The following is a 25,368-nucleotide window of genomic DNA, read 5'->3' as shown; positions in this document are numbered from 1 at the left end:
TATACAGGGATGTGTGTGGCATCATATACAGGGAGGTGTGTGGCATCATATGCAGGGAGGTGTGTGGCATCCTATACAGGGAGGTGTGTGGCATCATATACAGGAGCTGTGTGGCATCATATACAGGAGGTGTGTGGCATCATATACAGGGAGGTGTGTGGCATCATATACAGGGAGGTGTGTGGCATCATATACAGGGAGGTGTGTGGCATCATATACAGGGAGGTGTGTGGCATCATATACAGGGAGGTGTGTGGCATCATATACAGGGAGGTGTGTGGCATTATATACAGGGAGGTGTGTTGACATCATATACAGGGAGGTGTGTGGCATCATATACAGGAGGTGTGTGGCATCATCTACAGGAGCTGTGTGGCATCATATACAGGAGGTGTGTGGCATCATATACAGGAGGTGTGTGGCATCATATATAGGTGTGTGGCATCATATACAGGAGGTGTGTGGCATCATATACAGGGAGGTGTGTGGCATCATATACAGGGAGGTGTGTGGCATCATATGCAGGGAGGTGTGTGGCATCATATGCAGGGAGGTGTGTGGCATCATATATAGGTGTGTGGCATCATATACAGGAGGTGTGTGGCATCATATACAGGGAGGTGTGTGGCATCATATACAGGGAGGTGTGTGGCATCATATACAGGGAGGTGTGTGGCATCATATACAGGGAGGTGTGTGGCATCATATACAGGGAGGTGTGTGGCATTATATACAGGGAGGTGTGTTGACATCATATACAGGGAGGTGTGTGGCATCATATACAGGAGGTGTGTGGCATCATCTACAGGAGCTGTGTGGCATCATATACAGGAGGTGTGTGGCATCATATACAGGAGGTGTGTGGCATCATATATAGGTGTGTGGCATCATATACAGGAAGTGTGTGGCATCATATACAGGGAGGTGTGTGGCATCATATACAGGGAGGTGTGTGGCATCATATGCAGGGAGGTGTGTGGCATCATATGCAGGGAGGTGTGTGGCATCATATATAGGTGTGTGGCATCATATACAGGAGGTGTGTGGCATCATATACAGGGAGGTGTGTGGCATCATATACAGGGAGGTGTGTGGCATCATATGCAGGGAGGAGTGTGGCATCCTATGCAGGGAGGTGTGTGGCATCCTATACAGGGAGGTGTGTGGCATCATATACAGGAGCTGTGTGGCATCATATACAGGAGGTGTGTGGCATCATATACAGGAGGTGTGTGGCATCATATACAGGAGGTGTGTGGCATCATATACAGGAGGTGTGTGGCATCATATACAGGGAGGTGTGTGGCATCATATACAAGGAGGTGTGTGGCATCATATACAGGGAGGTGTGTGGCATCATATACAGGGAGGTGTGTGGCATCATATACAGGGAGGTGTGTGGCATTATATACAGGGAGGTGTGTTGACATCATATACAGGGAGGTGTGTGGCATCATATACAGGAGGTGTGTGGCATCATCTACAGGAGCTGTGTGGCATCATATACAGGAGGTGTGTGGCATCATATACAGGAGGTGTGTGGCATCATATATAGGTGTGTGGCATCATATACAGGAGGTGTGTGGCATCATATACAGGGAGGCGTGTGGCATCATATACAGGGAGGTGTGTGGCATCATATGCAGGGAGGTGTGTGGCATCATATGCAGGGAGGTGTGTGGCATCCTATACAGGGAGGTGTGTGGCATCATATACAGGAGCTGTGTGGCATCATATACAGGAGGTGTGTGGCATCATATACAGGAGGTGTGTGGCATCATATACAGGAGGTGTGTGGCATCATATACAGGGAGGTGTGTGGCATCATATACAGGGAGGTGTGTGGCATCATATACAGGGAGGTGTGTGGCATCATATACAGGGAGGTGTGAGGCATCATATACAGGGAGGTGTGTGGCATTATATACAGGGAGGTGTGTTGACATCATATACAGGGAGGTGTGTGGCATCATATACAGGGAGGCTGTAAATAGTGTTTAGGTGAACATGTGACCTTCCGTTGGGTGTTTTCAGGGGGCTGGGACAAAAAAAAGACTGACCAACGAAATTCATCAGTTTTTTTAACGGCCATGAAAAACTGATGCCAAACGGCCATTAAAAATGGACAGACTGACTAGAAATGGATGCAAATTTAGAGACACACTGATGCAAAATGGCAGATGATCAGTTTGTAATGGACATTTTTTTTCACGGTCATGTGAATATAGCTTCAATTATTTTAATGTTATCCGATTGATTGAACAAAATGCAGAGGACAAAATGTTCGAACTGTTTTCATAAATAAAGACAGACACACAAAACATATATTAAAATCAAACTGAATTTATTGTTTTAAATGGGTGGACACTTTCAGTCATGTATAATTTACTTATTGTCATATTTAATTTAAAATTACAAACATCCGGCGACTGCCCAGCCACAGGACATACAAACGCCTTATAATGAAACAGCATTTAACACAAAGCTGGGAGTACTTTTCATGGGGAAATAAATTATTCAAACATAATTAAAGCAAAAATTTCAGATACCAACACTGAGTATGTAAAGCTTTTTATTGTTTTTGTTTAACTTTTTTAATTTGAAAGAATATATGGTAACCTGCATCATACCACCAATTATTTCATTTTGGGTAGTAAAAACATTGTTTATTGTACAGATAATTGAATCATTCATAAAAATATATTTTTCCTCTATATTTATTTATTTTACAATTCTGTACACTTGTACAAGAAAAAAATTAGAAAACTGTGTTATGGCAACCATTAGCAGTAATCTATTCTACTACACCTACTACTAGAAATTGCCAACCATATGTATTCTGGGCCACTATAGCCAAGGAAAATGTAGGCATTTGCCACAGCCTCATCAAATATTACTCTTAATTCAATATGACCCTTGACAACCTAGTGATAAAGCCTGGATTGTAGAGTCCTTAAAAATAGATCCTAAATTGGACTCCTGGTACCTTAGGAAGACATAGAAACCTTTATTTTAAAGGTGAAATTTACCCATTTCAAGTTAGGCGCTTCATCAAGTTGTTCCTGAGATAATTTTGGCTCATAAAAGTGAATTATTATTTTTTTAAATAATCTAATAATTTCAGATTACTTTTACTTTCTTATCTTTATAAGGATTATGATAGAAAGACAGACTTTACAAACATTGAAGTGTGCCTGATAATAATGTGAAAGTTATAGGTTCTCTTTAAGGTGCCTCCACTGTTCTGCAGGTCGAATGTCAGCATTTTTGGGTTCTAAATATTTAAACGACCTTAAATCATGTTAAATAACACATATTGCTTGATTTCTAATATAAAGCATATTAATGAACCTCGTGGGTAAAAAAAAAAAAAAAAAAGTGCTCATAGCAACTAATCCAATCACATTTAATTTTATTTAATTTTACAAATTGCACTTGACAAATAAGGAATGTATCTGATTGGTTGCTATGGGCAACTGCTCCACATTTTGTCGAATTTTTAGCCCATTTGTGTTTTTACACAAATGCTTAGTTTAGATATTTGGCCCTCAAAAGCAACTATATTAAAAAAATATATATATTTTATCAGCATTAATACAGCTGATAAAGGTGAAGTACAAAGTACTAAAAAGGCAATAGACATATTTTCCCTGTAGCTTTCTGATGCTTAAATAGAAAAGAAACGGGAAATACACATTTCTACAACAGTCATCTCGAGATATGAAACGTTGAAATCTTTGTCTTGGGTCTCATTCACACTTTCATATATCCGATCTCTATTAATTCAGTTTTTTCTCTTCGAAAAAACGGTGGCAATAGATTAAAATGGTTTTATTCACAATTCAGTTTCTTTATGCGCAAGCTATTTTTTTCAATACACAGAATGTTCCAATGGATTCGTATTAGTACGTTTTCTAGCCTGTAGAAGTGAATGGTTTGAATTTAAAATCGCATGTTAAAATCGCATGTAGCCTTTTTGCATAGTTCACATGTGCGTATTTGTTCCGCTTTTGCATTTGTAACACGGATGAAAAATGGACAACTCATAACAAAATATAGAAAAAAACGGATGCAATACGGAAATAAAAATGGAACAAGTTGTAAAAACAACCAATTGTATTGTGCATCCATAGTCCAAGTAAAATGCGCCATAAAGCTGTCATACATGCCAGGCGGCAAATTTATTATGTGTTTTAGACAATTTTTGCGCTTTACTAGAGTTTTGAAAAGTGTCTAGAAAAAGGGGCCTGGTTAATGCGCAAAATGTGCGAGATTTTCGAGATTTTTTATTTGCGCAAAATACTAGGGTTAAGTACAACAGCCATTAGTAAGAAAAAGTAAAGTGTCTAATATGTCTATCAATATACTATAACTTTATCATACAGCGTACGCAATTGTGATAAATTTCATATAACTTTTGCATGTCTGGTCTAATTTTATACTGCCTAAGGCCAGATTAAAACGAACTAGTGCAAACTCGAACGTGACATTTTTTAGTTTTTCACATCTGAGTTGCACCCGTGCGGGTCCTGTTTCACGGATCCCCATAGACTTGAGTCTATCGAGGGATCCGTGAAAACGGAAGAAAATAGGACAAGTTCTATTTTTCAACGGATCCTTCACACGGTCCGTTGAAACAACAGCTGTGTGAACGGCCCCATTGAAATACATGCGTCCGTGTAAGATGGAAGGCTTCTGTATCTATGTATGAATCTAGTAACAGGAGCCATTACATTAAGGACAAAAAGAAAACCATAGGAATGTATTGGTGAAATATCCTATTGTTCTCTATGGGCCTAACTTATGCCAAAATGTGTCATCTAAAAATTTTATAGACAACATATATATTTTTTTAAATGAAAGTCAATGGTCTGACTTACATACATATGCCCTACTTTTACATACATTTTTGCATATATTTTTATTTATTTACGTTAAGAAATGAATCAAGGGTCGAATATATGTAAACGCAAGCAAACTGAGCCCGTAGATTTACATTGTATTTAAAGTCATATTTCTGGCATACGGTTGCACCTTTTGGCAAACTACATTCTACGCTCGCCTTTTTCACATAAACTTGCCAAATATGGTGTGCAAGGGGCCTAAGATATAAAAATCTTCTGTCCTTAGTTGCATTATCATAACACTTGGCATTAATGCCCATGAGTTTGGAATAACATGTTTACATGGTTGTCACAAAATAGGCTTAAACATTCCTGGCTAGAATAATTAATAAAGCCTACATTTTCTAATATTTACATAATGACATAAAAAAATGTCCTAATCTTGGTTTTGTTACAAGCAGTTTATTATCTATAAAGGGCTTGTATTTCCAGTTTGGGATTTTAGAATACCACCCTACGGGCTTCATCATGTAGTTCTAAATGTCTTTGATAAAATATGTAGAAATGCTGATAGACATTTTAGGTAGGTAAGGCTTCGTTCACATCTGCGTTGGGGTCCCGTTCTGTCGGAGCTTTCCGTCAGAACGGGACCCTGAACAGACACCGTCGTTTTCCCAGAAGCAATAGCGTAGTCAACTACGCTATTGCTTCCGGCAAAACAATGGGTCAGGTGCACAACAGAGAAAAACGGAAACCATGGGCACCGGATCTGTCACCATTGAAATCGACGGTGATGGAAACCTCTGGTTTCCGTTTGTGTCAGTTCAGGGTCCCGTTCTGACGGAAAGCTCCAACGGAACGTCAGAACGGGAACCCAACGTAGATGTGAACGAAGCCTTATACATTGCTCCACCAGGTTTTTATCTAGATTGCACATGTAATGTAGATTCATTTCCAAATTTTATTTTATTACCTTAAGAATTTCGGTGCATTTTCTTAATCCTATGAGTTGGGAACACAGAGTTACTAATACTGTCTAAGTTTAGACTTAGACAAGGCAGCTGGAAGATGCACCAATTTTATCACCACTTTGATGAATTTGGCACATCTAGACACTCTTCTTTTCCTTATACCACCTCTTAGTTGGCTTAGTTTACACCAATGTTTTTCCGACAAAATTTTGTCACACGGTGTTGCATTTTAAGCCATGCCCTTGCCCTGCAAAGCCATGCCCCGTTGTCAAGAATGTTAAAAAGTGTCTAATACAGTTAATAAATGTGGTGCACAGCATGTACACCAGAAGTCTTGCTCAATTTGAATAGTAAATTTGCCCCAATGTGTATGATGAGCTTTGATCTTTCCGATCTATCCTTAGGATCAGTCAGGAATTCTCAGTTCTAAAGCAGGAGAACCCTTTGAGAAAGCTGGGCCAGTGGGATTGATAAATTATAAGTCTCATAATTACAGGATTCACTTTTCCCCGGAATTTACGTATTGTCAGAGAACAAAGGGTATATTCTGTGCAATGTCTGTCTTTTTAGCTGTCCACAATACTGCTTTCAGAAGTTCAAACTGGTCTAACCACTCTCATAGCCCAGCACTTCAACCATAAATAATAACTGCTTTTCAAAGAATACATTGTGCACTCCATGAGAGCAAAAATATAACTTAGAGACCACATGAATTACAAAATACTGTCATTTGTGCTTTTGTCATATAATTTTTCATTACTCGTAATTCAATCCAACTCAAGACCAAACACTAAATCTACCAGTGGTGCACTTACAGCCATTGTTCTATCAAATAATATACAGGCATATTCTTGTATTCAGCCTTTTGAGTCACACTCCAGAAACAAAATAATGCTTTGGTAGATTCATATTTTGGTATTACACTTTGTATAACATTATTCATGGCTCCATGTTCCAGCTTTGACACAACCAGTCCGGTGCATGTGAATGCCAAATAATAGGATTTCTTAATTTGTATTTTCTCCAAGTTATTTATGTAAACTCATTTCCAGGATCCCATCTGGTCTGTCCAGAAACCTTTTGCATCCTGAAGGACCATTGAAAGACCCCGATTCTGCATTCACTAATTTGTTGACCATTTGCATGTTCCTCTTGAGCAGCAGGGGCTTGAGATACCCTGGTAATAAACACAGAGTCTCTTGTCTCAAGATTTCTTGACATGGGACCTTTGCTTTTGTTTGCGAAGATGTGCCTCAATTTCATGTCTGAAGACCAGCATGCCAAGCTGTCCATGAGAAGCCTCATTCATGGCCTTTGACTGCATGCACATCTTGTATTGCTCTGGTGTCAGCTCATCTACACAGCGCTTTTCATGCCACAGGTGGAAGAGGTCTCTGATAGGTGTTCTGATCACAATAAGGTTGCTGTGAAGGTATTTACGGTATAGATGAACATCTTCTCCACCCCAACCCTTGATATCCACATCAAAACCACCTGGGGGAAAAAAATAAGAATAATATACAGTTAATGAAATTACTATAAGACGTTTCTTACCTAATTTTTTTTTATAAATTACATAAAATTGCTTTCATTCTCTCCTCTTTCCAATTATTTACCAAGTAACCTAGGATATACCCAAAATTATTTACTTTGACAATACTGCAACTTTCCATTTTGAGACTTAAAGGGGTACTCCACTATTTTATATTCATGGACTATCCTTAAAACAGGCCATAAATATCAGATTGGTGAGAGTGAGTCTCGGCACCCCCACCGATCAGCCAACAGCCCCATCAATGTGCTGATCGACAGGGGTGCCGGTAGACAGATTCCCACCAATGTGATATTGATGGCCTATCTTAAGGATAGGCCATCAATATAGAATCCTCCGAGAACCCCTTAAAAAGAGTGTTTACCTTAATATTTTAACGATCCATAAGCCACTATCCAATAACGCTTGGAATTGTCTTCAACATTTGCTGTTGCTAGTAGAGAATACCCATGCGATACATGAGAAAAAACTTCTGTGTGCCTTCAAATAAAACCAGAGGTACATGGAGGTACAGTATGGGCCGATAGCAGGCTATGGACGTCAAATACGGCAATCTGCATGAGGTGTTCCGAATTCGCAGACATTCACCAATGTTATTTTCTGACATGTATATGAGTTCAAGTGGAATCTACATTGAATGTCTGCGAATTCTGACCACCTCATGCAGATTGCCGTATTTGACATCCATAGCCTGCTATTGGCCCATACTGTACCTCCATGTGCCTCGGATTTTATATGAAGGCACACAACGTTTTTAAAGACTATGCCCTGCAATGTATTTTTGGTGTTTGTGACCACAATGATAAAGGTTCTTACGTTTATAGATTTATTAGCACAGTGATTGACTACACTGACATAATAATGTTCCTTTATAAACATCTGTATTAATGATTTTACATGAACTAAAGCTGGACCATAATACTAGTACGACCACTAAGAATACTGAAAATATTCCAAGTCAGTGTGCATCAAAACTGACATCTGACAGGTCTTCTGAACCCGGAACCATAACCTTTTATCCTGTTCTAGCGTCTTATTCTCGTAAATTGAATGCACCATATAATCTCCACAGACAAGTACTAACTTGGCATGCATTACAAGCAAATGTTGAAAGAATTAGAATAATTACTACTATGGATAGTAATGTAATATACGCATATAGGTTTAACTAAGAACACTTAACAAATATTATGAAAATATACATTTTCTTAACAGCTAACAACATATTTATCAGCTGCATTAGCCCATCAATATAACTATGTTGAACAACCCAGTAGATGGCAGTAATGAGTAGTACGGTATATAAAACTTACCTATATTAATAAAGTCTGAACGATACTGACAAGTCATTCCAAAGCCAAAGTCTCTCCAAAATCCAGTTTCTTTCTTAATAACCTACAAATAAAATATACATTTACTTTTAATAAGTTCTTCTTTAAATATATATATGTATGTGGATGATAGATAGATAGATAGATAGATAGATAGATAGATAGATAGATAGATAGATAGATAGATAGATAGATAGATAGATAGATAGATAGATAGATAGATAGATAGATAGATATGAGATAGATATGAGATAGAGAGATAGATATGAGAGATAGATAGATAGATAGATAGATAGATAGATAGATAGATAGATAGATAGATAGATAGATAGATAGATAGATAGATAGATAGATAGATAGATAGATAGATAGATAGATAGTCATTAACAAGAAAAAAAAATATTTGTGTTTTCACAGAAAAGGAGTTCTTGCATGCTCTTGGTAAACAAATGGTTAAAAGTAAGGACAGCGGGTTTATCAGTGCTGGGAAAAAAAAGCCTGCGAGGACACGCCTGAGAATTGCTGGCAATGTCAACTGGGTGGTACTAGCTACTAATCCAATTACATCAGAGCCGTCTGAAGAATGAAAGCAGCATTCTCATGCTGGAAACATAATCTAATAATTTCAAAATCATCAGTCAGGTCACAAAATATAATTAAAAGAGAAGACATAATGTGTATTGTATTTCCGATAACGGAAATTATGAAGAGTTGCTAAATTTAACAGCTAAACGGACTACAAACTATACCAACATGTATTCAGTGCTGTGTAACGGAGATGTCGTTTTACATTTTGGTCTATGCAGCTAATGAAAGAAAGGTGGAGCAATGACATTGAGCATTTCTGAGCCTTTAGGGCATGCCCACACGTGGCGGATTTCCTCCGCAACTGTCCGCATCAATGCCGCACAGAATCTGCGTTGCAGATTCTGCGGCGGATCTGCCCAAAATGTGCAGTAAATTGATGCGGACTACCTGCTGCGGACTGCGGTAAAAGTGCTTCCCTTCTCTCTATCAGTGCAGGATAGAGAGAAGGGACAGCACTTTCCCTAGTGAAAGTAAATGAATTTCATACTTACCGGCCGTTGTCTTGGTGACGCGTCCCTCTTTCGGCATCCAGCCCGACCTCCCTGGATGACGCGGCAGTCCATGTGACCGCTGCAGCCTGTGATTGGCTGCAGCCGTCACTTAGACTGAAACGTCATCCTGGGAAGCCACACTGGAGACAGAAGCAGGGAGTTCTCGGTAAGTATGAACTTCTATTTTTTTTACAGGTTGATGTATATTGGGATCGGTAGTCACTGTCCAGGGTGCAGAAACAGTTACTGCCGATCGCTTAACTCTTTCAGCACCCTGGACAGTGACTATTTACTGACGTCTCCTAGCAACGCTCCCGTCATTACGGGAGCCCTATTGACTTCCTCAGTCTGGCTGTAGACCTAGAAATACATAGGTCCAGCCAGAATGAAGAAATGTCATGTCAAAAAAGCAAGACGCATCCGCAGCACACAACATGTGCATGACAGCTGCGGACTTCAATGCGGAATTTAGAATCTCCATTGAAGTCAATGGAGAACTTCCGCCATGAGTCCGCAACCAGTCCGCCACTGGTCCGCAACATCCATTGTATGCTGCGGACACCAAATTCCGCACCGCAGCCTATGCTCCGCAGTGGAATTTTCAGCCTCGTCTAAACGAAGCCTACTAAAAAGAAGTGGAAGGCAATGGAGAAACGGGTCCGCTGCGGATTAACGCTGCGGAGTGTCCGCAGCGGAATTCAAGAGCAATTCCGCCACGTGTGGCTTTGCCCTTAGTATGGATGGTATTCCTTATTGCAAATCTCAATGATACTGTATGGATGTAGCCATCTTTATCTTGACTCTGATAACTTGCTGCAGCGTGATATTACACAACAAAAACCATTGAAAAGCCATTGAATGTCAAGATAAGAGCTCCAGCCATTGTTTATTTAATGCGTGAAAAGTCAAGGTAAAGAGGGCTACATCTGTATGTGGTGAATTACTATCACACACTAAAATGTCACTCCACGTAACCCTTTGAAGACCGAGCTGATTTTGGCCTTCAGGACCAGACCCATTTTTTCAAATCTGACATGTGTCAATTTATGTGTTAATAACTCTGGAATGCTTTTGCCTATCCAAGCGATTCTGAGACTGTTTTCTCGTTACATATTGTACTTTATGTTAGTGGAAAAATTTGGTCAATAAATTGATTGCTTATTTGTGAAAAACACCAAAATGTAGAGAAATTATGATTTTTCTAATTTTAAATGTATCTGCTTGTAAAACAGACAGTAATACGACACAAAATAGTTACTATTTCACATATTCCATATGTCTACTTTATATTTGCATCGTTTTTTTAACATATTTTTATTTTTCTAGGACGTTACAAGGCTTTTTACTTCAGCAGCAATTTCTCACATATTCAAGAAAATTTCAAAAGGCGATTTTTACAGGGACCAGTTCACTTCTAAAGTGGCTTTGAGGGCCTTATGTACTAGATAGACCCCATAAATTACCACATATTAAAAACTGCACCCCTCAAAGTATTCAAAACAGCGTTCAGAAAGTTTTTTAACCCTTTAGGCGTTTCACAGGAATTAAAACAATGTAGAGGGGAAATTTACAAATTGTATTTTTTTTGCTGAAATTCATTTGTAATAAAAAAAAATCTGTAACACAGAAGGTTTTACCAGAGAAACGCAACACAATATTTATTGCTCAGATTCTGCAGTTTTTAGAAATATCCCACATGTGGCCCTAGTCTGATAATGGACTGAAACACCGGCCTCAGAAGCAAAGGTGCACCTAGTGGATTTTGTGGCCTCCTTTTTTTAGAATATATTTTAGGCACCATGTCGGGTTTGAAGAGGTCTTGTAGTGCCAAAACAATGGAAATCCGCCAAAAGTGACACAGTTTTGGAAACTGCACCCTCAAGGAATTTATCTAGGGGTATAGTTAGCATCTTGACCCTACAGGTCTTCTGCTATATTTATTGGAGTTTGCCTGTGAAAGTGAAAATCGACTTTTTTTAAAAATAAAAATAAAAAAAAAAATATTTGCAAGGATTAAAGAATAAAAAGCACCCCAAAACTTGTAAAGCTACTTCTCCCGATTACAGCAATACCCTATATGTGGTACTAAACTGCTGTTTGGACCCACAGCAGAGCTCAGAAGGGAAGGAGCGCCATTTGGATTTTGAAGCGCAGATATTGCTGGATTGGTTTTCAGTGCCATGTCGCGTTTGCAACGCCCTGGAGGAAGCAAAACGGTGGAAACCCCCCAAAAGTGACCCCATTTTGTAGACTACACCCCTCAAGGAATTTTTCTAGGGGTATAGTCAGCATTTTGACCCCACAGTTGTTTTGCTGAATTTTGTGGAATTAGGCCGTGAAAAAACATAGAAATGTTTAATTTTTACAATAAATAAAGGAGAAAAATCACCCCAAAATTTGTAAAGCAATTTGTCCTGATTACAGCAATATGCCATATGTGGTAATAAACTTCTGTTTGGACCCATGGCAAGACTCAGAAGGGAAGGAACAATATTTGGCTTTTGGAGCTCCAATTTAGCTGGAATGGTTTTCGGGTGTCATGTCGCATTTGCAAAGCCCCTGAAGTACCAAAACAGTGGAAACCTCCCAAAAGTCCCTTTAGGGGACAGGAATGAGCGATCATTAGGTCGCTGGTACAATACACTGCAATACTAATGTATTGCAGTATAATGTCATTTTACAGGCTCCTGTAACAGCGCGATCGCTGTTCCTGTCCATTAGTCCCGGGTGTCAGCTGTAATACACAGCGGACACCTGCAGAATATGGAGCGGGCGCAGCGCATGAGCCCGCTCCACACATAACCCCCCGCACCACGGCATGCTACCATTGGTACAATTTTAGGGTACATATGATTTTTTTTTATCACTTTCTATTAGATTTTTTTTGGCAAGCAAAGTGACAAAAAAACAAATTCTGAAAATGTTTTTTGTCTTTTTTTTTTTACACTTTTCACCGTGCGCTCTAAATGACATTTTACTTTATTCTGCGGGTCGATACGATGCATATCGTTTTTTTATGTTTTGTGGCGTTTGCGCAATAAAAAACTTTTAGATAAAATTATTTCTTTTTTGTGTCCCCATATTCTGAAAGCCATAACTTTTTTATTTTTTAGTCAAAAAAGCTGTGTAAGGGCTTGTTTTTTGCGGGACGGGTTGTAGTTTTTATTAGTACTATTTTAGGGTACATGCGACTTTTTGATCACTTTTTATTCTATATTTTGGGAGGGTTGATGACCAAAAAATTGTGATTCGGACATGGTTTTTTAATTATTTTTTTTGCGCTGTTCACTGTGCGGTAAAAATAATATTATAGTTTTATAGTTTGGGTCGTGTGGAACGCGGTCATACCAAATATGTGTACTTTTTTTAACATTTTCATTTTTTTCCTATAATAAAAGACTTATAGGAAAAAAAGCCTCCGGCTGGTTCTCATAGGCTGCTGTGCATGGCAGACCCGGGGGCTGTTGTATGGCCTCCGGTTCTGCCTTATAACCGACTGCAGCACCTGCAATCGGTCCCCGGGAAAGTTTGTTGTAGCAACAAACTTTCCAGTTTGTTGTAGTAACAAACTTTCCAGTTCGTTGCTACAACAAACTTTCCCTACGATCACATGACCGGGACCTGAACCAATTAGGTCCCGGTCATGTCTCCGGGACTAGAGGCAGGGGATAACAGCGCGATCCGGGTGTCAGCGCTACTCTGAGACACCCGGATCGCGCTTTTAACACCCACCGTGAATTCACGTCGGCGCTGCACAGAGCCCAGCAAGCGCCGACGTAAATTTACTGTGGGCGGTCGGGAAGCGGTTAAAACACATTATCAGGATACCCACACACGTAGTAGATTTGTTGCAGATTTTACCGCAGCGAATCCTCAGCAAAATCTACACGTTATGTGCGGAATTTGCCAGGATTTACTGCGGATTTCCCCTCTTCTACATTGAAAATGGTGAAATACGCTTTAAACATCCGGAACAAATGAGCATGCTCTGATTTTCGTGCAGAAAATGTTCCGCAACACGTGGATGACTTTTCTTCAATTTGCAGCATTTCAATCCAGTGCGGACCGAGCCTCATCTTATTCCTTGTTTAGTAACTTATTTGGTTTATTTTATTAAATTCACTGCATTACCCATTACCCAGCCCCATACACAGTATGTTTGGTGTTCCAGGTGCCTTAAAGAAGCACTCCGGGCTTAGGTTTTTTTCCACCCACCCCATTTGCAAATTTAATGTAGTGTAATGTAGACGTGTATTGACCTGGTGCTGTTATTTTTCTAGGGGGACTTCTTCGTTCCCGGCCGCCGTGGGGATCACATGATCTTTATTCACAGTAGGATTTGGATTGTCAGAGTGAAGATCACGTGACCATATGGCAGCCCGGAACGGCGTGGCAGTCCGTAAAATACAGCACCAGGTAAGTCAATACACATGTCTACATTATACTACATTACATTTGCAAACAGGGGGTGGGGCGGAAAAATAAAATCAGTACTTTTTAACAAGTGCTTCAGAAGATACAGATGAAATATTAAATCAAAGTCCATATTTATGGCTCTGTTTACTTTTCTTTATACAGTGGACATAAAAAGTCTACACACCCCTGTTATATGCCAGGTTTTTGTCATGTCAAAAAATTTGTACAAGATTAATCATTTCAGAACTTTTTCCACCTTTAGGCTGGATTCACACGAGCGTGGAGTTTTTGCGCACACAAAAACGTGGCGTTTTGCCTGCGCAAAAGGCACTTAACAGCTCAGTGTGGCCTCAGCATATTATGCGCCATCATTATGACACTCCGTTTGGATGTTTGTAAACAGAAAAGCACGTGTCATCCTTTTGACAGCTGTTGCGCGAATCACGATGTTCACACGGAAGTGCTTCCGTGCGACATGCGTGGTTTTCACGCACCCATTGACTTCAATGGCTGCGTGATGCGAGAAAAATGCCCAAAGAACGGACATGTCGTGACTTTTTTTCAGCGGACTCACGGCGAGTAAAAATCACGGACTTATCTGCATGGCCCCATAGACTAATATAGGTCCGTGCAACGCGCGTGAAAATCACGTGCATTGCACGGACGTTTTTCCCGTTCGTCTGAATAAAGCCTTAATGTGACCCATAATCTGTACAATTCCATTGAAAAACAAACTGAAATCATTTAGAGGGGAAAAATAAAAATAACAAAACTACAATAATGTGGTTGCATAAGTGTGAACACCCTCTTATAATTGGGGATGTGGTTGTGTTCAGAATCAGCCAATCACATTTAAACTCATGTTAAATAGTAGTCAGTACTCAGCTGCCATTATTTAAAGTGATTTTGAGTAACCCCATATAAAGTTCAGCTGTTCTATTAGGATTTTCCTGAAATTTTCTTTGTTGCATGTGAGAGCAAAAGCCATGGTCCGTAAAGAGCTTACAACACATCAAAGGGATATTATTGTTGAAGGGCATCAGTCAGTAGAAGGGTACCAAAGAATTTCCAGGGCATTAGATATACCATGGAACACAGTGAAGACGGTCATCAAGAAGTGGATTACATTTGGCACAACGGTGTCATTACCAAGAACTGGACGTCCCTCAAAACTTGATGAAAAGACAAGACGAAAATTGATCCGGGAGGCTACCAAGAGGCATACAGCAACATTAAAGGAGCTGCAGGACTTTCTGGCAGGTACTGGTTGTGTAGTGCATGTGACAACCGTATTCTTCATATGTCTGGGCTGTGGGGTAGGGTGGCAAGACGGAAGCCTTTTCTAACAAAGAAAAACATCCAAGCCCGGCTATGTTTTGCAAAGACCTACATCAAGTCTGCCAAAAGCATGTGGGAAAACGTGTTATGGTCTGACGAGACCAAGGTTGAACTTTTTGGCCACAATTCCAAAAGGTATGTTTGGCGCCAAGTCAAACCTACAGTAAAGCATGGTGGAGGCAGCATTATGCTTTGGGGCTGTTTTTCTGCAGTTGGAACTGGGGCTTTAGTCAAAGTGGAGGGAATTATAAACAGTTCCAAATATCAGTCAATATTGGCACAAAACCTACAGGCCTCTGCTAAAAAGCTGAAGATAATGAGGAATTTCACCTTTTAGCACAACAATGATCCAAAGCATACTGTACCTCCAAATCAACAAAAGAATGGCTTCACCATAAGAAGATCAAAGTTTTGGAATGGCCCAGCCAGAGCCCAGACCTGAATCCCATTGAAAGTCTGTCTGTCAGCCCTCTTCAGGTCACCCCACAGATTTGGAGCGCTTTTGCAAGGAAAAGTGGGCAACAATTGCCATTCCAAGATGTGCCATTCTAATAGACTTCTAAACAATAAGACTGAATGCTGTCAAAAAGTCGAAGATTCAATACAGTTTGTTTTTCAATACAATTGTACAGATTATAGGTGACATTAAAGGTGGAAAAAGTTCTGAAATGATTCATCATGGACTGATTTTGACAAAAACCTGCCATTTTAACAGGGGTGTGTAGACTTTTTATATCCACTGTGTATATGCAATGGGCAAAAAAAAATTCCGGAACACCCTCATAACTTTTGAACGGCTCGAGGTAGAGGGTTGAAATTTGGTGGGATTTAATGGGGTCATAAAATCTACCAGTTAACGCAAAAACAAAATACCCCCACCCTTTGAATCTTAAATGGCACGGGGGGGGGGGTCGAGTGGGGGCTCATTTGAAAGCTCTTTTCAATACAAAAACGATGCTGCAAACGATTTTTAGATAGAATTTTTTTCGCCGAGATATTTAACGTTAAAGTTATCTTGAACCGGTTATTTCGAAATGATTAACGTTCTTTTAACAGTTGACAACGAAATTGGATCACGGATAGGATAAGTGGCATTGAATGAAGCTGCTACTTCTCGATAAGATCTTATTTTTTCTTCGCCATACCCTCTCATTATCAATAAAGTGATCCTTTGCGTTTCGGTCAAATACATTTTGTGATATAGACAATAGAAATGTGCAAAAATGAAAATGACTCTCCGAATTAGCGCTCTATGAAATTCACAAGCGACTACCGAAATGTGTACATCATGTTAAAATCGTAGACAAGGTCCATTTTGTATCGCCGAGGCCGATTGTAATAATACGTAATTTAAAAAGTCACCTTGATGTGACCTTCCCAAGCACACACACGCGCGCACACACACACACACACACACACACTTAGGATTTTACCCGGATGGTACATATTGGGTTAAGCTAACACCGGCGGTAGCCGATAATGAAGATGATAAATCTAAAGTTAAATATCTCAGCGAAAAAAAATCCTATCTCAAAATCTATTTAGGCATTGTTTTTGTATTGAAAAGAGCTTTCAAATGAGCCACCACTCAACCCCCCTGTGCCATTTAAGATTTTGTTGCCCCCCGAACATCCCCACCGCCACCAAGGGGGTGGGGGTGTTTTTTTTGGCGTTAACTGGTAGATTTTATGACCCCATTAAATCCCACCAAATTTCAACCCTCTACCTCGAACCATTCAAAAGTTATGAGGGTGTTCCGGAACTTTTGGTGGGCACTGTATATAATTTGTGTTGGCAGCCTTCTGCTAATTCTCAGGCCTAGAGATGAAGTATAACTAGAATTCACATGGACTCATGCCAAAGCCATGAACACCCAACTTGTTGACAGTGAAATGAATTGTAGATGTAATGCAGACAACAGCTGCATTATGGTGGCTTTACTTACAGAGTTTTAAGGAAAAAAGTTTTTTTGTAGATTTTTTTTGTGGCAAAAAAGCTGCGGCCAGATTTTAGCTGAAAGTCAATTGGAAAATTTAGATTCCATTACAAACATGGCGTGTTTTAGGTGCCGTTTTTTCTGTTTTGTCTTGGATTTTTTTTTTGCTCAGGGGCCTTTTTCCCAAATGGCAGCAAGGCTAGTCCTGGAGTTTCATTTAGTGGCGTATTTATACCATAGACCTTCACAGGTTTAGCAAAAAAACGGCTCTGGAAACACCAAAAAGACGCATGAACCATACAAAAAAACTTATTTTAAGGGTATGTGCACGCAACCTATTTTCAGACGTAATTCAGGCGAATTACGCCTGAAAAGATGACTCCAATACGTCTGCAAACATCTGCCCATTGCTTGCAATGGGTCTTAAGATGTTCTTTTCAGACGAGGTATAATTTTACGCGTCGCTGTCAAAAGACAGCGCGTAAAATTATGCCCATGTTAAAGAAGTGCAGGACACTTCTTGGGACGTTTTTGGAGCCGTTTTTCATTGACTCCAATGAAGAACAGCTCTAATTATGTCCATAAAAGACGCCGCGAAAAACGCGAGAACATGCAAAAATGTCTGAAATTCAGGAGCTGTTTTCACCTGAAAACCGCTCCGTAATTTCAGATGTATTTTGCGTTGTCGTGTGAACATACCCTAAGATGCCTTTTTTTGGTCGCAAAAAGTGTGTGTGCGTGTGTGTGTGTAGTAAACCTAACGCAGATTTTTTGCACATTTTCGGTGCTGATTCTGCGCTGAAAATTTGCGACAATTAGGGTATGTTTCAACGCTGAGTCAAAAACGTCTAAAAATATGGAGCTGTTTTCAAGGGAAAACAGCTCCTGATTTTCAGAAGTTTTTTAAGCCACTTTTGTTTTTCGCTGCGTTTTTCGTGGTGTTTTCTACGTACATTTTTGGAGCGGTTTTCAATAGAGTCTATGAAAAACTGCTCCAAAAATGTCCCAAGAAGTGACCTGCACTTTTTCAAAACGGCCGCTCGAAAAAACGGCCTGTCGGAACAGAACGCAGTTTTTTCCATTGCAATTAATGGGCAGATGTTTGGAGGCGTTCTGCTTCCGATTTTTCACGGCCCGAAAAATGGCAGAAAATAGTCCGTGAGAACATACCCTTACACTACATTACAGTTTTCAAAACCCCGTACACATGTAGTGGAAAAAATCAGCACAAAATTCAGGGCATTATAGTCAATTGTGTTGTGAGTTTCACTGCAGATTTCCCCCTCTGCAACCGCTCTTCACTTTGGCCAAGAGATGAGGATCATAAACAGAGGACCCCTCTATTCATTTAGAATTCCCTAATAGAGTATATAATAATGTTTTTTCTAAACATGACAACCCCTTTTAACTTTAAGAAATTTAGTTTTACAGCATCAGTAGAGAACGTTTTTTTGATGTTTTTAGTGTAAGGGTATGTGCACACGATAACTGCAATTATGTCTGAAATTACGGAGCTGTTTTCAGGAGAAAACAGCTCCTGAATTTCAGACGTAATTGCTCGTACTCGCGTTTTGCGGGGCGTCTTTTACGGACGTAATTTGGAGCTGTTCTTCATTGGAGTCAATGAAAAACGGCTCCAATTACATCCCAAGAAGTGTCCTGCACTTCTTTTGACGAGGCTGTAATTTTACGCGCCGTCTTTTGACAGCAACGCATAAAATGACAGGTCGTCGGCACAGTACATCGTAAAGCCCATTGAAAGTAATGGGCAGATGTTTGCCAACGTATTGGAGCCGTTTTTTCCGACGTAATTCATGGCGTAAAACGCCTCCATTACGTCTGAAAATAGGTCGTGTGAACCCAGCCTAAGAGCAGTGAGACTATGGAATTCTCTTCCACAGGATCTGTTATGGTTAGTTTTGAGGCCCTAAATATAAGGGAGGGAATTGTAAACATACCTTTTTTTCTCGGTCATACAAGTTGCATGACCAAGAATACAACAGTTAATTCCCCCGGCACCAAGAACACAATTGCCACTAAGGCGGGCACTTGATGTGGAAGTGTTCCTGGCTTCTTCTCACTGCACACTGCCAGCCGAGCCCCCAGCTCTGAGTGACAGCTCTAGCAATCTCCTGATTGGCCGCTAGAGCCTTCACTCAGTAGAAAGTGGCACTAGCAACCGCCACGCCAGGGGAATCAAACATAGTTTTCTTGGTCATGCAAGTTGCAAACGGTATATTTATAATACTCTCCCTTATATCGCTCTGTCAACAGTTTTGAGGCCTCAAAACTGATGACAGATTATCTTTAATTTGTTGGAGAATTTGAAGATATATCATTGATCCGGGGATTTATTACGTTTTTTTCCCCTAACATGAAGACATATGGTTAAGTGTCTCATACAGGTTGTTTAGCCTTCTTCTGGATCAACACAGTAGATTCAAATGTTGAACTCGATGGGCTTATGTTATCAATATACCATTATATTGTGTGATGACTTTATGTTTCTGCATCCTCTTCCACATGTACATGTAAAATCCGGTTGTTTCCTTTCAGAACTCGGTGACATAGGATTGGCTTCATTGCTTGTTTGAAGGGAACATAGAAATTTTGACCTAAATTCCTTATAGGGCAGTTACAAAACTCTTCTTGTCTTGTAGATGAAAAACCATTGGAGGTTTGAACTTAGGTTAATTTTTTAATTACAAAGCTCAGCTATTATAATGGTAACTACTACTGACTTACAAGTCAATAGGGCTCATTGTTTCCAGACAAATACATTTGTGACATATAAATGGCTAGACGAGTTAACTGTGTACAGAGCTGACCCGGAGTGCAGTAGTGGTCAAACAGCGGGCAGTGCCCTGCCTTTGCTTGGTTGAATTGTCTCAAGTACCAACAGTGCGCTGTCTGTTTGTATAGGGTAAAACAGAACACATCTAGGTTTATTTGTTTTTCTTTTTAAAAAAGTGTTCTCCCTATTCAGGATTTCCCTTTTGGATAATTAATTTGCTGGGTTGAAGGAATTGGTGAAACTACAGAAAATGCAGACATTATATACTGACGTGCTGTGACTGCAATGTAGAATGAGAGACTTTTACATATAAAATGGATTTACCACACTACACAACATTAGCGTAGAAAAGTGCATTGGTTTATTAACACTGAATTAGGCAATCTAGGAGTGTGCTCCCCTACAATTATATTGGAAAACCCCTACACATTCTTAGCTAAATAGACCCTATTTCTAAACTGGTGTAAAGTTCTGGGAGCTAAAGCTCCATGCTTAGACAGCAGTAGTGTTCCCTGATGTTTAACCCCTTCAGGACTGAGCCTGTTTTGGCCTTTTGAATTTTTTCAAATCGGATATGTGGTAATAACTTTGGAATGCTTTTACCTATCCAAGCGATTCTGAAATTTTCTCGTGACATATTGTACTTTATGTTAGTGAAAAAACTTGGTCGATAAATTCTGTAATTATTTGTAAAAAATACAAAAATTGAGAAAATTTGCAGAAATTAGCATTTCTCCCCCCAAATTTTTTTTCCCGTTAGACAGTTAGTGTATGAATGCTTAAACACTGTCCACATTTTTTTAAAATTTTTTCACGAGTCAGGAAATATTATAAATTAGATTCTAATTTATAACATTTCCCAGTGCTGGTCACTAGATGGAGCAATTCCCAAAATTGCAGCATTGCATGTGGTAAAGCAACCACATTGCTTTATGCTGCAAAATTGGTGTAAACACACTCGCTCTAGTGAGCTCACAGAATCCCCCCTCCTTTATCCTGGCTAGTGCCAGGAGAAAGGAGGGGATTGAATGGTCAAACCTCCTACACTGTGTGTCGCCATTTTTTGAGCTAACACACAGTGTAGTAGGTTTACATACAGTAGTAATCACACACTAAAACACGTACATACACAGACCTAACTTACCTGCTCCTGCCGCCGCCGCTCCCTCTGGTCCGTCCGGTCTGCTCCCTCCGCTCCTCGTACTTGCTTCAGAACACAAGTCCGGAAGTCGTCATCTCACAGTCTGGCCACGGCTTCCGGTCGACATGAACATGGCGCCGGATTTCGCTCTAGCGAAGACCTGACTTTTGGTCTGTGTGGGAGCGGCGCATGCGCCGCTCCCACACAGACCGCGTACGCTATAGTGGATGGAACGGCTCCCGTTCGCATTCACTATGGGGATGTGTGTGCCGTATTCCATCACTGTATGTGTCGTTAATCGACACATACAGAGATGGGAAAAAAAATGGAAGCCCCCATAGAGAAGAAAAAGTTAAAAAATATAAAAAAGTAAAACACAAACACACACATAAATAAAAGATTTTATAATAAAACACTAAATGCAAATTGATATCCAATTTTTTTTTTTCGTGACACTCGTCCTTTAAATGTATCTGCTTGTAAAACAGATAGTAATACCACACAAAATAGTTACTATTTCACATATCCCATATATCTACTTTATGTTTGCATCGCTTTTTGAACATCCTTTTATTTTTCTGGGATGTTACAAGGCTTAGAACTTTACCAGCAATTTTTCCCATTTTCAAGAAAATGTACAAAAACTATTTTTTTTAGGGACCAGTTTAGTTCTGATGCACTGATACACCAATCACATCGATCGCCGGCATTGGACCGCTATTATGGGCCTATTGCCGGTGACAGGGGAGTGTCAGGTGTCGGGGACAGCTGATCTCCCAGTTCTCGGTGCACACTGTCACTGACAGTGTGCAGCGGGAGCTCCTCAGTAAGGGCTTATTTACACGAACGTGTAATACGTCTGTGCAACGCGCTTGATTTTCCCGCGCCTCGCACGAACCTATGTTAGTCTATGGGGCCATGCAGACAGTCCGTGATTTTCACGCAGCGTATGTCCGCTGCGTGAAACGCATGACATGTCCTATATTTGTGCGTTTCTCGCACATCACGCACCCATTGAAGTCAATGGGTGTGTGAAAATCACGTGCAGCACACGGAAACACTTCCGTGTGACACGCGTGATTCGCGCAAGAGCAGTAAAAAGTATGAATGAAAACAGAAAAGCACCACGTGCTTTTCTGTTTACAAAAATACAAACAGTGTGTCATAATGATGGCGGCTGCGCAAAAATCACGCAGCCACGCATCATATGGTGATGCCACACGGAGCTGTTAAGTGCCTTTTGCAGATATCCATGCACATGCTACAGAAACAGCCCCATAGGGATGTATGGAACTGATTCTCACATGTGAACTTTTCTTAAAGGCTATGAAAACCTTTAAAAGTGTTTTTTTTTTTGTTTTTTTTAAAATAAAGATGTCAGTGTGTTTGGCGCAACTTTCCAAATTAGTTTTAATTAAAAATTATTTACAATTTTGGAGCTACAGCTGCTCTGTATCCTGAGCAGCTATATTGTTTGCTGAATTCTCAACGCTTCAGGTCCGCGGGACTGACGGGTTCAGGGTCAATGGGTCCTGCTTGTCTCTGAGACGCAGGATCCACATGTTATACATCACATCTAAGTTCATAACTTAGATGTGAAAGATTACAAGTGGATCCTGCGTTTCAGTCTGGATTCAGGTCTTAGCGAACTATACAGCTGCTCTGTATACAGGATACAAAGCAGCTGTATCTCAAAAAGTAAAAATACGTTTTATTAAAAACTAATTTGAAAGTTGCAACAAACACTGACTGACATTTTTATATAAAAAAAATTAATAATCACTACATAGCCTTTAATTGTCTAGGAGATTATGTGTGACTGAGTTGTAGATAAGGGTACCTCTGCCAGTTCGCTTATGAATAAGCAGTACAACTCTGCAAAACTTATGTGACAGTATGGGTGAACACCAGCCTACAAGTACTGTTCATCCCTGAAAGGACCATTTAATGCCAATGATCATTGCCCTTGACATTAACACTTTGAAAGCATCTACAAGCTACCCATACGTCATCTAAGTAAATTCCTATTCTATTTTAACATGCTTTAGTAATTCTATGAAAAGAAAATGTTTCTTGTTCTATTACTCTGAGCCTCAATAAGGCTCTGGGCACACGGCTGAACTAAGACTGCGCAGGATTCGTATATTTAGTGCCAAGGACTGGATCAGAATTTGTCCTTTGCAATCAGGAAAGAATTTCCCAAAGCTCTTTAGAAAAACTGGAAATTCTATTTAAGCAAACCACCAACCTATAAATACTGTACAAATCGACGGAAATATCACATATTTTCCTACGGACCATAATCTCCGCTGAGATTTAGGCTCCAGCGATATGTTTTTTTTTATTAAGTATGTTATTGCTAAGAAAAAAGTAACTTTTTTCCAATAGTGAATTTCCTTGAGAAAAACCACCACATGTACTTGAAAATGCCAGCTTATGCATATTAATGAACTGTTCTCATGTTCAATTTGGAAAAGCGTTTTTTTGGTGGTTGGTGAATACCAGAACTATATAATTTTATGAGAAAATGTGGGCAAATATATAAAAGCACTGCACCATAAGGGCACATTCAGACGTGGTGGAATTGCTGTTGGATTCCGCTGTGGACAGTCCGCAGTGGAATTCTGCAGCAGCCGTTTTGTACATTTGTTTCTATACATTTTTAGAAAACTTAGTTCAGACGTTGCTGAAAATAACTGTGCGGAAATCAGGCTGCGGTGCAGAATTTTCCCTCCGCAGCATGCTCATTACATTGCGGAGAAGAAGCGGAATTTCACTGCGGATCTCAGGATTTGCATTGCAAAAACTGAAATCTATGGCAAGTCCGCTGTGATATCTGCAACGTCTGAATTACCTGTCAAATATGCAAATGTTGGTGCAGATTCGTTGCGTAATTGCCCCAAATCTGCACCAACATCTGCAGCGGAAAAATTCTGCCACGTGTGAACATGGCCAAACATTGAAAGAGGATATAATGTATTTCAGGTCACCTACAAGTATATATTATTGCAGTTAAGCTACTATAGTTCTCTTTCGGAACACAACACAAGCAGAGTTCAGCTGATGGCTTCCATTTTTGCCCTAACCTCTGCGTTCCCGCTTAATAGCTACATTTATCACCCTCCGTGGAAGTAAATTTGTTGAAAGGATTTACTGTGCAATTATTGTAATTGTTATTAGTGCTGTGATAGAAAGCTAATGGAGGAGCCAGAGAACAATAATGGCACTTATACATCCATCAAAAGCAAGGTCAAAAAAAGACCTCAAACCAAATAGGACCATGGAATTTCCTAGCAATTTTTTTTTTTTTTTCTTTTTTGTGATTTTCATTCCCACTTCTAGATTCTTAGCAGAATTAAAACTCACTGTTTCAAATGGAAGTAAAATATTGCTCTGCACACATTGGAGGCAAAAAAACACAATGACGTTACCCACACATCAGACACCAGCTGTCATTTTTCTAACTGGCTGTTAGTTAGTATTTTTTTTGTTTTCATAAATAACAGTAATTCCTACATTTAAAATTAAAGGGGTTGTCCAACATTAGAAAAATGATTCTGCTTTTTTTTCCCCAGCAACAGTGTCATGTCTGTCCACAGGTTGTGGCTGGTATTGCAGTTCCACCTCATCTACTTTTTTTTCTAGAAAATACACACTTTTTTCTAATCATTAACTAAATGACAGCACAAAACACTTGTGCAAAAGGTTTATGCGTTTGCTTTACAATAGCTACATAATCCTTTTATCCATTGTATATTTTATGCCGTCCCTTTGAAGAACTATCTTTGATAACTTCTTTCTGAAAATGTTTCAACTAGAGAACAAACAATGTTTACAGTAATTCTACGTGAGTATGTATAAAAACGATGCCACCCATAGCACATTTTAAGCTAGTGCCGTGCATATAACTGCATACATAGAATGTTGGGATCTACCTACCCCATGTGGATTTTTTTAATGCAAATT

At 39.8% G+C, this 25,368-nt stretch overlaps 1 protein-coding gene across 2 annotated transcripts in view; it reads right to left on the bottom strand.

Moving 5' to 3' along the window:
* Positions 1-2,323: 2,323 nt before the first annotated feature.
* Positions 2,324-25,368, bottom strand: part of CSGALNACT1 (chondroitin sulfate N-acetylgalactosaminyltransferase 1) — a 395,968-nt gene continuing 372,923 nt past the window's right edge. For both annotated transcript variants that reach the window (XM_075861555.1, XM_075861564.1), the window contains 2 exons: positions 8,681-8,762; positions 2,324-7,309 (listed from right to left, as the gene is read on the bottom strand). In XM_075861555.1, coding sequence (XP_075717670.1) covers positions 7,020-7,309; positions 8,681-8,762 — 372 coding nt within the window. In that variant the 3' untranslated portion in view covers positions 2,324-7,019. The remainder of the gene's footprint in view (positions 7,310-8,680; positions 8,763-25,368) is intronic.

Source organism: Rhinoderma darwinii, chromosome 1, assembly GCF_050947455.1.
Source record: "Rhinoderma darwinii isolate aRhiDar2 chromosome 1, aRhiDar2.hap1, whole genome shotgun sequence".
NCBI classification, from domain to species: Eukaryota; Metazoa; Chordata; class Amphibia; order Anura; family Rhinodermatidae; genus Rhinoderma; species Rhinoderma darwinii.
This window is presented reverse-complemented; position numbering and strand designations above follow the sequence as displayed.